This window comes from Chelonoidis abingdonii, chromosome 1 (assembly GCF_003597395.2).
Source record: "Chelonoidis abingdonii isolate Lonesome George chromosome 1, CheloAbing_2.0, whole genome shotgun sequence".
Lineage (NCBI taxonomy): Eukaryota > Metazoa > Chordata > Testudines > Testudinidae > Chelonoidis > Chelonoidis abingdonii.
Genome location: NC_133769.1, coordinates 333,545,798 through 333,558,083, shown reverse-complemented (window position 1 = coordinate 333,558,083; position 12,286 = coordinate 333,545,798). Strand labels below are relative to the sequence as shown.

Here is a 12,286-nt window from a genome sequence, read left to right as displayed (position 1 = left end):
AAATCTGTGAAATTTTACAAGGCTTGTCTCTTACTTCTAGAGTCAAACAGGAATTTATTTAAATTTTAAATCCATTTTAGAACTCAACCATAACTACAGAGTTGCTACCAGGTACCTTCATAATATTTATGCCCTACAATGGAAGCGTATCCTGCCTCAGTGAAATCAATGCGAGTTTTGCTATTGATTTCAAGGTTAGCAGGATCATATCCTAAAGTTGTACATTCATGTGACCGAAACGACTACATATTTAAGTATTTATAGTTTTGGTTCTAAACTTCTAAAGTAGAAAAAGATTGTAAGATTGTTAATTTTAATTTTTTTTATTTTGGTAGTCAAAGACTGTATTATCATCATCAATGGGAAGACCAATGACAGGAGCTATCCAGGTAATATTTTATTATTTATTTTTGAGTGTGGGCTCAGTATGCTGAAGTTACACTGTGAATGTTCTCTTTTTAATGAAAATGTTCCAGGAGGTGGATATGCTGTCTCTTTGCAAGCTATGAAATCTCCCAAGCTTGGGGATTTCTCAGCTACTGAATTACAGCTGGTTTCTAGACAGCTTGCGCCTCTTTGTCTTGTCCAATTCGACTCATTCTGACCTACAATTTCTCAGGGCTCTCAATCCTTGCTGCCCAGGAAAAAAAGAACTCTGACACTCACATGGCAGCATGTGACAGCACATTACAGAGCTACTAGTCTAACAGGCCAGCCCTTAAGAAGAATTTTTAAAAATCAGAGACAATTATATGGCATACGTTAAAATTATCAGCAACAAAAAAGATTAGGGTTATCTATGTAAAAAGGCAAAGTTTGTTTGTAACTTTTATTACTTAGAAATAATTCCAATATGTATTTTGCTACTGTAGAGTCTGCTACAATATACCTAAGGGTTGTGAAAGACTCTGGTCAGTGTAAACGAGGCTTCCTAATGCTAGGTCGGTCTGTATCAACTATCAAACATACTTCCCACTTATGTTCCAATATGTAACTCATCCCCCTGCTTTTTCCCCATTTTTGGTTTTCAGAATATTTTCAGTCATAAAAATATCTTTTTCTTTTAATTTAAGGATGGAATTGCTCGACCTCTGACAGCAGTTCATGCAGCAGGTTACACTAAAGCAGCTTTGAGAGGTAGGATGGCTAGAATTCACTATCTGTCATAGAATTCACTATCTGTCATAGAATTTACTGTTCTCAGTGTCGTGTTAATTTGCAGGTTCTGTATTTGATCCCCTTGGTCAAGCAAGAGGTCCTGCTCCTCCTCTAGAAATGAAAAATGAAGATACGTATGTAGCCACAGTTTTGTTCTGTTTTGCAACAAATGCTTCCAGCATTCTTAGAAAAATTATAACAACATGGTACTCAGGAAGCCTAGGGGCCAGATTCTCTTCTGCAGGAAGAGGCCCAGATCCTGCAAACATGCACAATCTTAACTTTACTAGATTTCATAGAGTTCAAGGCCAGAAGAGACCATTAGATCATCTACGCTGTCCTCCCTATTAATTGTCACCTAGATATCCTTACGTTCAGTCTAGTTATTTTAGATCGATTAAGTATTTCGATCCTTGGGAAGCTAAACTGATATGTACCTCAGACAAAGAATAGGAGAGATCGAGGTACCACTAATGCCTGAGGCCCCTGCATTGGCAGGGAATTGATTATGCCCAGATGATCGTAGCAGGCGATGCACGCCCTGTGCTACAGAGAAAGGTGAAACCCCCCCAAATTTCCTGCCAGTCTTACCTAGGGAAAATTCCATCCCAGTCCCAAATCTAGCCATCAGTTTGACCCTAAGTATGTCAGCAAAGAACTCCATCCAGGCATCTAAAACGATTCTCTGTACCATCTCAGAGCACTAGTCCACTCCATCTGGTGTTTCATCTCTAGCCGTGACCAATCTCTGACGGTTCAGAAGAAAGTGAACCCCATCCCCACCCTAAGAATACATCTGACCAGTAGTGCATGAGGTCAGGAGATTCCTTCCTGTTCCCTACAAGTCACCAGCTGAAGTCCAGAAACATGGGATTTGATTATTTTAATTGTCCTAATGTGGAGCTGCAAGTATTAAGAGCAGGAGTGGGCAAACTTTTTGGCCTGAGGGCCACATCTGGATGGGGAAATTGCATGTAGGGCCATGAATGTAGGGCTGGGGCAGAGGTTGGGGTGTGAGAAGGAGTGCTGTGTGTGGGAGGGGATGCAGTGTGCAGGAAGGGGCACAAGGCAAATGGGGGTGCAGGGAGAGGCGTGGAGTGCAGGGGTTGGGGGCTCAGGAAACGGGATTGGGGTGCGGTCTCCAGCCCGGTGCTTCTTACATTGAACAGCTCTGGGGTGGCAGTGCTAAGGCAGGCACCCTGCCTGCCCTGGGCCCATGCCACTCCCAGAAGTGGCCAGCACCATGTCCCTGCGGCCCCTGGGAGAGAGGGGGGCAGAGGGCTCCATGTTCAGCCCTCGCCTGCGGGTACTCCCCCAAAGCTCCCGTTGGCCACAGTTCCCCATTTCTGGCCAAAGGGAGCTGCAGGGTGTGGTGCCTGCAGGTGAGGGGAGCACATGGAGCCCTCTGCCCCCACCTCCCCCAGGGGCCGCAGGGACGTGGTGCTGGCTGCTTCCGGGAGCAATGCAGGGCCAGGGCAGGCAGGGAGCCTGCCTTAGCCCTGCTGTGCCACAGGAGTGGGGTGGCAATCCCACGGGCTGGATCCAGAGCCCTGACGGGCCAGATCCGACCCACAATCTGTAGTGTGCCCACCCCTGATTAAGAGCATGCTCAGGACAATGCAGTGATCCTATTCTTTCCATGGCCCATGGAGGAAGGGGATGACCCGGGGATTCACAGATTCCAAGGTTACCAAGTAATTCAGATTATTCTGTAACAGTAACCTATCCCTCTTATTATTTACTACCCCAGCAATCTGTGTGATATGTAGACTTTGCCACAAAAGATTTTATGTAATCATCTAGATTGTTGATAAAAATATTAAATAATGTTGGACCAATGTGATACCACCAGAAATAGTTCCATTGATTTCAATGAAACTATTTACGGTACTAAAGTTAAGCGTGTCCATAGATTTTTGCAGGCTTGGGGTTTAAGCGTGATTCCTATTGAAGTTATGGTGGTTCATATCCTGCAGAAAGAGAACAGAGCCTCTGGTGGTTAAAAAAACAATTAGTTTTCCTCCCACCCCACTCTTGTATTTTGTGCTCTATCTGTGGCTCTGGATCCTGAATATAGATGTGACCTTTGTCATCGATGAGTGCTGTGTTCCAGAAGAGGATCAGATCCGTTAGAGGACTAGAAGAGTACTTGCTTGGCAAGGAATGTTAGTGGTATTTGTAGACTGATACCCTGCAATTACAGGGTATCTTCCCACTAGGAAAGACACAGGAAATTTTACCACTTCTTCCCTCTGTTCCTTCTTTCCAGGATCTCGTAACCCAAACAGACTTCACATATGCCAGAACTGAGGTGGTGAATGTTACTAATCTAGTGTAAATGTTGGATGTTGCTAGAGATTTGGCACAAAACAGATTGGGGAGGAAGGATTCACGCAGGGCCATTGGGCTTCCTGAATGCCAGGGGCAGTGGGACATACTGCAAGTGGAGAAAGAATTGAAATAATCTATTATGCAGCTAATTTTTTGTCACAGATTAAATAATTCTGGATCAAACACAGCTTTTGATAAAATCTGTAATTTTGATGAAAAGTTGTGCTGTTAAAATAATTATCATTACAAATTGAATTTCTACTTTTGCTTAAACTAGCTCTTTAAAAGAGTACGTATGCAATACTGGATTTCCATTGGGTGCTTGAAAGTTTCACCGAATGCATATATCTATACTATCTTTACCCAAACAGCTCAAGTTGAGGCTTTTTACATTAAGAGGATCAGAGCCCAATAACCCAAACCTCTTTTCTGTCATTAAATGGATTGCTCGCTGAACATGGTAAAACTGCAGGATCTTCTCTTTATTTTCTTCTCTAGCTCACATTATTGATAGAACTTCTGATAGTGCAGTAACAAAGGGCCACTTTTACAGTTGTGTTGTCTATTAAGAAACGTCAGATGCTATGGCATGTTAATGGGACCTAAGACAGCTATACTACATTATTTTTAATACACTTTATTAAAAAATCTTTATATCATTACTGGTATTTGCGTAAGACAAATGATCCATTATTTACCCAATTTTAGTCCAGAAGAAAAGATTAGACAGTTAGAAAAAAAAGTGAATGAGTTGGTTGAAGAAAGCTGCATTGCTAACAGCTGTGGAGACTTAAAATTGGTAAGTTATCTGGGTTTCATTTGTCTTTTTATATTATTATATGTAGGGACATTTCATACATGCAGATATGCTTTTTAAATGCTAAACTGGCTGTTGGTTGGTCATAAAATTTCCAGTTATTAAAGCTAGGTTGTCTTAATTTTGATACTGTTATGGCTGATCTTGTGGTCGTGGTCTGCATTGCCACAAAGGAGACAGAAGCTTGATGCTTAGTGTGTGTATGTGTGTGTCTCTCTCCCCCGCTCCCCCCAAGTCAGTGATATTTGGAAATGCTGGAGATAATGTGCCTAATATTATATAACGATACTCTATGTGACAGCAGAGTGATTATGTCTACACTGGCAGAGTTGCAGCACCAGCAATTACAGCGCTGCTCAGAGAGCGCTGAAGGGAAACCACTGTAGTGTGTTCACATTGTCAGCTGCCTGCACAATAGCATGTTCACACTAGTGGCACTTGCAGCGATATTTGGAGGGGTGCACTCTGGGCAGCTGTCCCACAGGGCATCTCTTCCTTTTTTGCTGCTAAGAGAAGGTCGAGGGGGTTGCAGGGCGTCCTGGGTCCTGTCCCAATGCCTCATGATGCATAGCTTCGCATCCCAGTAATCCCTGTGCTTCCGTCTGCATTTGGCACCATCTTTCATCGGTTTGTGTACTGCATGCTCTACTCTGCCTCTTTGGTCTGCAGGAATGGATCCCGCACTGTTGACCAATATGCTGCTCATTCTCACTAACATGTCACGAGCAGCAGTGGAGTTATTTCTTAAAATACAAAGGCAAGAGGAGTTTGACACTGATCTTGCCATGCATAGTAGCTATGACACAAGATTGCTTGTGGCATTCACAGAGGTGCAGACCACAGTGGAACGCCGCTTTTGGGCTCAGGAAACAAGCACTGAGTGGTGGGATCACATTGTCATGCACGTCTGGGATGACTAGCAGTGGCTGCGGAACTTTCGGAAGAGGAAAACCACATTCATGGGACTATGTGATGAGCTCGCCCCAGTCCTGTGGTATAAGTACATGAGAAGAAGAGCTACCCGGCCATTGGAAAAGTGTGTGATGATTGCACTGTGGAAGCTGGCTACTCCAGATTGCTACCAATCAGTTGCTAACCAGTTTGGAGTGGGAAAGTCAACCGTTGGACTCTTGTTGATGAAAGTGCAGGGCAATTAATCGAATCCTGCTCCGAAAGACCGTGACTCTGGGCAACATGTGTGACATTGTGGATGGTTTTGCACAAATGAGCTTCCCTACCTGCAGAGGACCAGTAGATGGCATGCGTATTCCAATTCTGGCACCAGACCACCTAGCCACCAAGTACATTAATCGGAAGGGGAATTTCTCTATGGTTCTCCAGGCGCTTGTTGATCACCGTGGGAATTTCATAGACATTAACGTAGGCTGGTCTGGAAAGGTGCATGACGCATGCATCTTTTGGAAGACTGGCCTGTTCAGGAAGCTGCAAGCAGGGACTTCCTTCCCGGACCAGAAGATCGTAAGGGGAAGTCGAAATGCCCATTGTGATCCTGGGACACCCTGCCTACTCCTTAATGTCGTGGCTTATGAAGCCATCCCCGGGTCACCTTGACAGCAGCAAGGAACAGTTTTACAACAGGCTAAGCAAGTACAGAACGATTATTGAATGTGCTTTTGGCCGTTTAAAGGCCTGATGGCACTACCTATATGGGAGGCTGGACCTGACTGGTGACAATATTCCTATGCTGATAGCCACACGCTGTACACCCCATAATATTTATGAAGGGAAAGGTGAAAGCTTCACTCAAGGCTGGACTGCTGAGGCTAAATTTGAACAGCCAGAGATCAGGGCTATTAGAGGGGTACAGCACAAGGCCATAAGGATCAGGGATGCCATGAGGCAGCAATTTGAATCTGAAAGTCACTAATATTTGTTGCTATGTTTGGGAGTGCAGTGCTTGTAATGCTAGGAGGTGATTGTGATTGGTGCAGACGATGCACTATGAAGGTTTAAGAAAATTGCCTGTTGATTTACAGGGCTCTGCTTTCAGTTAATGGAATAAAGATTGCTTTCAAACCAAAACAATTCTTTTATTAAAAAACAACTGGAGGAGAGACACAAACAAAAAACACATCAGCGCTGAGGGGGAAGGGAGGGTCTCAGGAGGAGGTGGGGTCCTGGGATGGTTAAAGATTTGTGTATGTCCAGGTATCATATCCAACCTTCTCCTTTGGAGTACAGTACTTCAGGTATTGTACTTCAGCAGGGCTGAATTGCAGAGGAATGGGTGTTGAGTGCAGTGGGTACTGGGAATCCGCAGTGCTGGACTGTGATGGGGCAGGAGTGGAATGCAGCAGCTACAGACTGGAGCCAGGAGGTTGATAAAAGTGTGTTGGCGGTGTCTTAAGTGCACATGGGAAAGAGTTTTGCGATAGCGGCTGCAGGGGAGAGTGGGCATGGAGATACTTGATTTGCAGTGCTAGTAGCACTTGGAGCATGTCTTCTTGGTGCTCCATGGCTTCATTCTGGCGTGTCGCATTCTCCTTTTGGTCCCTCTTCTCTCTGTCCCACCACTTCTTCAATTCTTGTTCTTTCAGCTGTGGAATGCGTCATGACATCACCTAGAAAGTCCTCTTTAGTTCTTCATGGCCACTTTCTAATTCTGTGCAGCTGTTCAGCTGGAGATAACAAAGAGGCAGGCTGGGCTCCCACGGTCATATCTGTGAAATCAAAATGCAACATTTTACAGGAGCAGTCTTGTTTGCAACACATAGACCATTGATTTAGTGATTTAAAATACAGCCACTATTCACATACTTATCACTAACTGGCTGAGTCCAGGCAAGCACACACAAGCCACAAGACCCCCAAAATGGTGAGTAACCGCAGGGGCAGAGGAAATCGGTGTTCCAGCACTGTACTGTACACTGGACACGTGGCTCTTGGGGAGAGCTAGCACTGTAGGGTGGGCCTTATAATCATTCCTGTCCCCACATTTTCCACAGGCTGTGTTCATTATGTAAGATATCTCACTGCTGAGGGTGAGCAGGGAATCAAGGGAGGGTCTTCTCCAAGACTGCAGCTTCCACCCTGGTCCTTGGTGGCTCACCCAGGTGCAGCAATGTTCTCCCCCTCCCTGTGATGGCAGAGTGGCATAGGAAAGTTATCCTTAATGGGGCAAGAAACAAAGCAGCTCTGTCAAAGAACCTGCAGCAGTGGATTGCCCAGTGTCTCCATGAGGCAGATTCCCGTGAAGTGAGGGAGTCAATCAACACCCTGTTCCACCACTCAGACTAGGCATGTGGTTGTACGCGCATCATACAGACACAAGCCTGCTTTCTGCAACCTTCCTGCCCCCAACAACTCACTTCACCAATTCCCAAAAACAAAGCCACTTACCAGGGGCGTCCTCTCCTGTTTGTTTGCGTTTCACCAAGATTCGACGGCTGTGACTGGCTAACCTCCTCAGGCGTAGAGAAGAGCTCCTGGCTGCATGCATCTCTGACCTCCAAGTCATCCTCTGTCTCTGGGTCCCTCTCCCCTTCCACATCCTCATCCAAATTTCCTCCTCTTGGCTCAGTCCACTCTCAACTTGCACGTCAGTCAGCAACGTATCTGCAGTGACCATCTCAGTGCAGGTGGGGTCACCACCGAGTATCATGTCCAGCTCTTTGTAGAACTGGCAGCTCGTAGGCGCAGCACCGGAGCGGCTGTTTGCCTCCTGCACCTTGTGGTAGGCATTCCACAGCTCCATCACTTTGACCCTGTAGTGCAGTGTATCCCGGTCATGGCCCCTTTCTGTCATGCATTGTGAAATCTGTCCGTAGGTATCATAATTCCTATGTCTGGAGAGCAGCTGGGACTGGACAGCCTCTTCTCCCCAAATGCTGATAAGGTCCAACAGCTCGGCATTGCTCCATTGCACACCTGGTGTGTGGAGCAGGCATGGTCTCCTGGAAAGATGCGCTGAGACCACTGCACAAGTCACCAAGTCAACAAGAAGGGGACTTTCGAAATTCTCAAGGAATTTAAGGGGCAAGGCTCATGGTTGGTCACCTAAGGGCAGGGCAGTAGAGTTCAAACCAATGACCAGAGAGGTGAGAACAGGCATTGTGGGACCCCTCTCAGAGGCCAAGCACTGCTGTAATTGACCAGGGTGTCTACACTGGCACTGTAGCGCTGTAGCCCTGGTGCAGAAAGCTGTACGCCTCTCGTTGGGGTGGCTTTTTTACAGTGCTGCAGCTGCGCAGTTTCTGCGCACTAAGTGGTGTGGCAGTGTGTGCACCTCACAAGTTACAAAATGCAGAAAGCTGCTTTACTGCGCAGAAACTTGCCAGTGTAGACAAGGCCGTAGTGTCTTAAGGCTAGATTTTTTTTTTTAAGTTGTTAGGCCTAAATACCTTTAAAAATCTGGCCCTAAGTAAAATGGTGTGACTGACTGTTTTTTGATTTTCATATTTTGTTTATGACATTACTTCTCATATTCTTTTTAAGATCCTGCATTAACTGTAGGGTGACTAGTGTATTATGAAGGTTGCTTTGCTGAATTTTCTTTTGGAATATTGTTTTAATCTTAACATGCTTTTTTATGTAATATTGCTGCTTATCTCCTGTAAAGTGTGTGTGTGTGTGCGCATAAAGGAAATATGTATTAAAATTAATGTATTAATTTCTATTTTGAATATATGGGAGTGGGTCTTGAGAGGGAAGACAGACGGCAAGACTAAACCGTAATATCTACTTTAAGGCTCTGGAAAAGGCAAAAGATGCTGGAAGAAAGGAAAGAGTGTTGGTGAGGCAGCGTGAACAAATTGCATCTCCAGAAAACATCAACTTAGATCTCACTTACTCAGTAAGTGCTAAAATGTCTGGGTGCCTGAATAAGATCTGGGTGTAAAGTATGCTTTCCAGTAACATGCCTTTTTAATTAAATTGAGTCTGCTGTAATGCACATATTTTGTGTGAGTTCCCAGAACAAATTTCCAGATCAGACACACTGTATATTTAGAAATGTTTTTGAAAATAGTTACTGTAATTCTGGAAAACAGCAATTAAAGGGTACTTTTGTTAATATTCCTAAAGCTTAATGATGATTTTAAAATTAAGGGTTTGTCTTCAATTCTTAAAATTGGTGGTAGGCATTAAGAAAAGATTATGTAGGGTCTATGCCCTAATATCTAACGACAATTTAAAGTTGTACATTAGTTAATACTGTACTGGAAGTATTTCACTAAGAATATGTCAAGCCAAGCTAAACTGATAATATATTTGAAGGCAAGTTAAAAAATAAAAATGAGAAAGTGATGGATGTAATTTATCTGGATACAGACAAGGCTTTTCTGTTTTTCTTAATAGCATCTGCCTTCATGAGCAGATAGACCACAAATAGGGGCGTACACCTTGTTGAACTATGCTAAAAATTACACATCTTCTATGAGTTAGAAATAAAAAAACATTTTAATAACAACCTTACCTCATAATTTACTCATATTTAGGCCTAAAAAGTAAGATTAACTGTGAAGAGAGTTCTTTTGCCAAGGGATAGCTTCCTCTGAGTAGGTGGGTATCATGAGGCTCATGACAGAAGTATACAAAATAACAAACCATATAAGCAGGGGTGGCCAAACTTACTGACCTGCTGAGCCCTGCTTCTGCTGAAGTCCTGAGCCTCGGCAGGTGCCTCCTGCAGGGCCAAAGCCCCACCAGCCTGCCTTAGGGAAGAGGCCCCAAGTTCCCCCTCAAGTCTGGGAGGTGGAGAATGGAGAGAGGGGCACATGGTTTTCTGCAAGCTGCACTTTAACTGTAAAAGTGCCGCATGCAGCTTGAGAGCCATGGTCTGGCCACCCCGGTATAGAATAAGTAGATGGCAAACTTCTGTTCATTTTGTCTCATAATACAAGAACAGGGGGCATTCAATTCAATTGAAAGTCCAAAACTGTTCAAAACTGATAAAAGGAAATACTTTTTCACCCAACACACAATTAGAGCATGGAACACATTACTACAAGATACTTTTGCAGTTTAAAAAAATCTCTGTTTTACGTTTATCCTGTGTTCTCCACAGCTTATGTACAGACATATTTAGGATGCAAAATGTTTGCTACCTCTTCTTTAGATAATTGGGAAAATGGGAAGTATGAGAGAGACAAGGTGGGTGAGGTAATATATTTTATTGGACCAACTTCTGTTGATGAAAGAACTACACAGTCAACAAATATATTAAAGCATCTTTCTATCTATTTTGTATATTGAAATTTTTCTAATAGCTGCATTGATTAATATTGGTTACATTTTGAGAGAGAGATGTGATCATGCTATGTATTCTCTCTCCCCCTCCCCCCCGCCCCCACCAGGTTCTTTTCAACTTGGCAAGCCAATATTCTGCTAATGAAATGTATGCTGAAGCACTAAATACATATCAAGTCATAGTGAAAAATAAGATGTTCAGCAACGGAGGTAAGTTACACACCAAAATGCCTGATACTGATGGTAATGCGTTCACTAACCAGCTATTTGACTTCACTTGTGAGATGCTAAGCACCTCCTGAGTGCCCTCAACTCCCAGGGAAGCCAGTCAAAGTTGACAGCAACCACCACCTTGTAATGTCAGAACCCATGTCCTTGAATGATCTGATGTGGTTTTGTTCTCCAGTTAATCCAAAAAGTGTTCACTTTCCAGCCAAAGTACAAGTCCAGATTAAAAAAAAAAATACATCCTTTGCCCCTCCTTCATCACTGCTGATGCAGGGTAGGTCAGTACCAACAGTAGTTTTCTCTTCCTATCCTGAACAGTTCAGTAGTCCTTTCCATCATTGTCTGCCCTGGTCTTCCCCTGTTGATTCTGAAGTGAACGGGAGGTTCCTTCCCATCCTATGGAAGCCCAGCCATGGGCCCCAAATTAGGAAGCTAACACTTCCCATCTTGAACCCTCTGTGCCACTTGCTTCATTCCCTTCTCCCCATCCTCTCCAGTTTCCTTCTGTATCTTGCCTGTCTCTAGGTCTCTTCCCAGACCCACTCCTGGTCTGCTTCCCCAAACTTCCTCAGCAGAGAACACCACAGCAAATCCTCTCTCATCCCTGATCTCCTAGACTGAGTAAGAAGCTTGTTTTATACAGTCCTTTCTTTCCTAGAATTCCTTGCTGTCTCTCCTTGAATTCTCTCCATTCTGAGTGGAAGTCAGGAACAGGCTGTTTTGGACCATGCCTTAGCTTAAAGGGCCAGTAGACCCTGATACAGCTACTGATACATGAAAAAGGTGCTTCTGCAGTCTCACTGGCTCAAAGTTTGCATGAGGAGGGATGATATGAATATTTTTAGAAGGTTGGCACATAGGTCATTCATTCACTTTACTTTTGTGATAGGCAGACTGAAGGTGAATATGGCAAACATTTATTTAAAACAACGAAACTATTCAAAAGCTATCAAATTCTACCGCATGGCTCTAGATCAGATTCCAAGTGTCCATAAAGAAATGAGGTAAGTTTATATTGTAGAAGTTTTGAAATTCCTTTTGTTTTGTATATGCAGTAGAACATATGATTTGAAAATATTACTTAACGATGATTTCTTTAATTAGGATTAAAATAATGCAGAACATTGGAGTTGCATTTATTAAAACTGGCCAATACACTGACGGCATTAGTTCTTTTGAACACATAATGAGCACATCTCCAAACCTGAAAGCAGGCTTCAATCTGATCCTTTGTTATTTTGCTATTGGAGACCGTGAACAAATGAAAAAAGCTTTCCAAAAGCTGATCACTGTTCCACTGGAAATTGATTATGATGACAAATATATTTCACCAAATGTAAGTATGAACTAAGCAAAATCTACAAATTTTATTTGCAGAGGGAAAATTTTGAATGTTGAGGAAAAAGAATCTGTTGTATATAATGTGTACATACATGTCTGTGTACACGTACACACATGATGGTGTGATGTTTTACCAGCACGAGTTGAGGATGGCAGTACTACTCACTAGTGATAGTACTCTTGAAAACATTACCAAAATGGTTT

At 43.5% G+C, this 12,286-nt stretch overlaps 1 protein-coding gene across 3 annotated transcripts in view; it reads left to right on the top strand.

The window, feature by feature from the left end:
• Positions 1 to 338: 338 nt before the first annotated feature.
• Positions 339 to 12,286, top strand: part of IFT88 (intraflagellar transport 88) — a 101,220-nt gene continuing 89,272 nt past the window's right edge. For all 3 annotated transcript variants that reach the window (XM_032765721.2, XM_032765704.2, XM_075061672.1), the window contains exons 1-8: positions 339 to 389; positions 1,074 to 1,137; positions 1,223 to 1,292; positions 4,198 to 4,288; positions 9,015 to 9,119; positions 10,621 to 10,723; positions 11,631 to 11,745; positions 11,846 to 12,077. In XM_032765721.2, the coding sequence (XP_032621612.2) occupies positions 360 to 389; positions 1,074 to 1,137; positions 1,223 to 1,292; positions 4,198 to 4,288; positions 9,015 to 9,119; positions 10,621 to 10,723; positions 11,631 to 11,745; positions 11,846 to 12,077 (810 nt within the window). In that variant the 5' untranslated portion in view covers positions 339 to 359. The remainder of the gene's footprint in view (positions 390 to 1,073; positions 1,138 to 1,222; positions 1,293 to 4,197; positions 4,289 to 9,014; positions 9,120 to 10,620; positions 10,724 to 11,630; positions 11,746 to 11,845; positions 12,078 to 12,286) is intronic.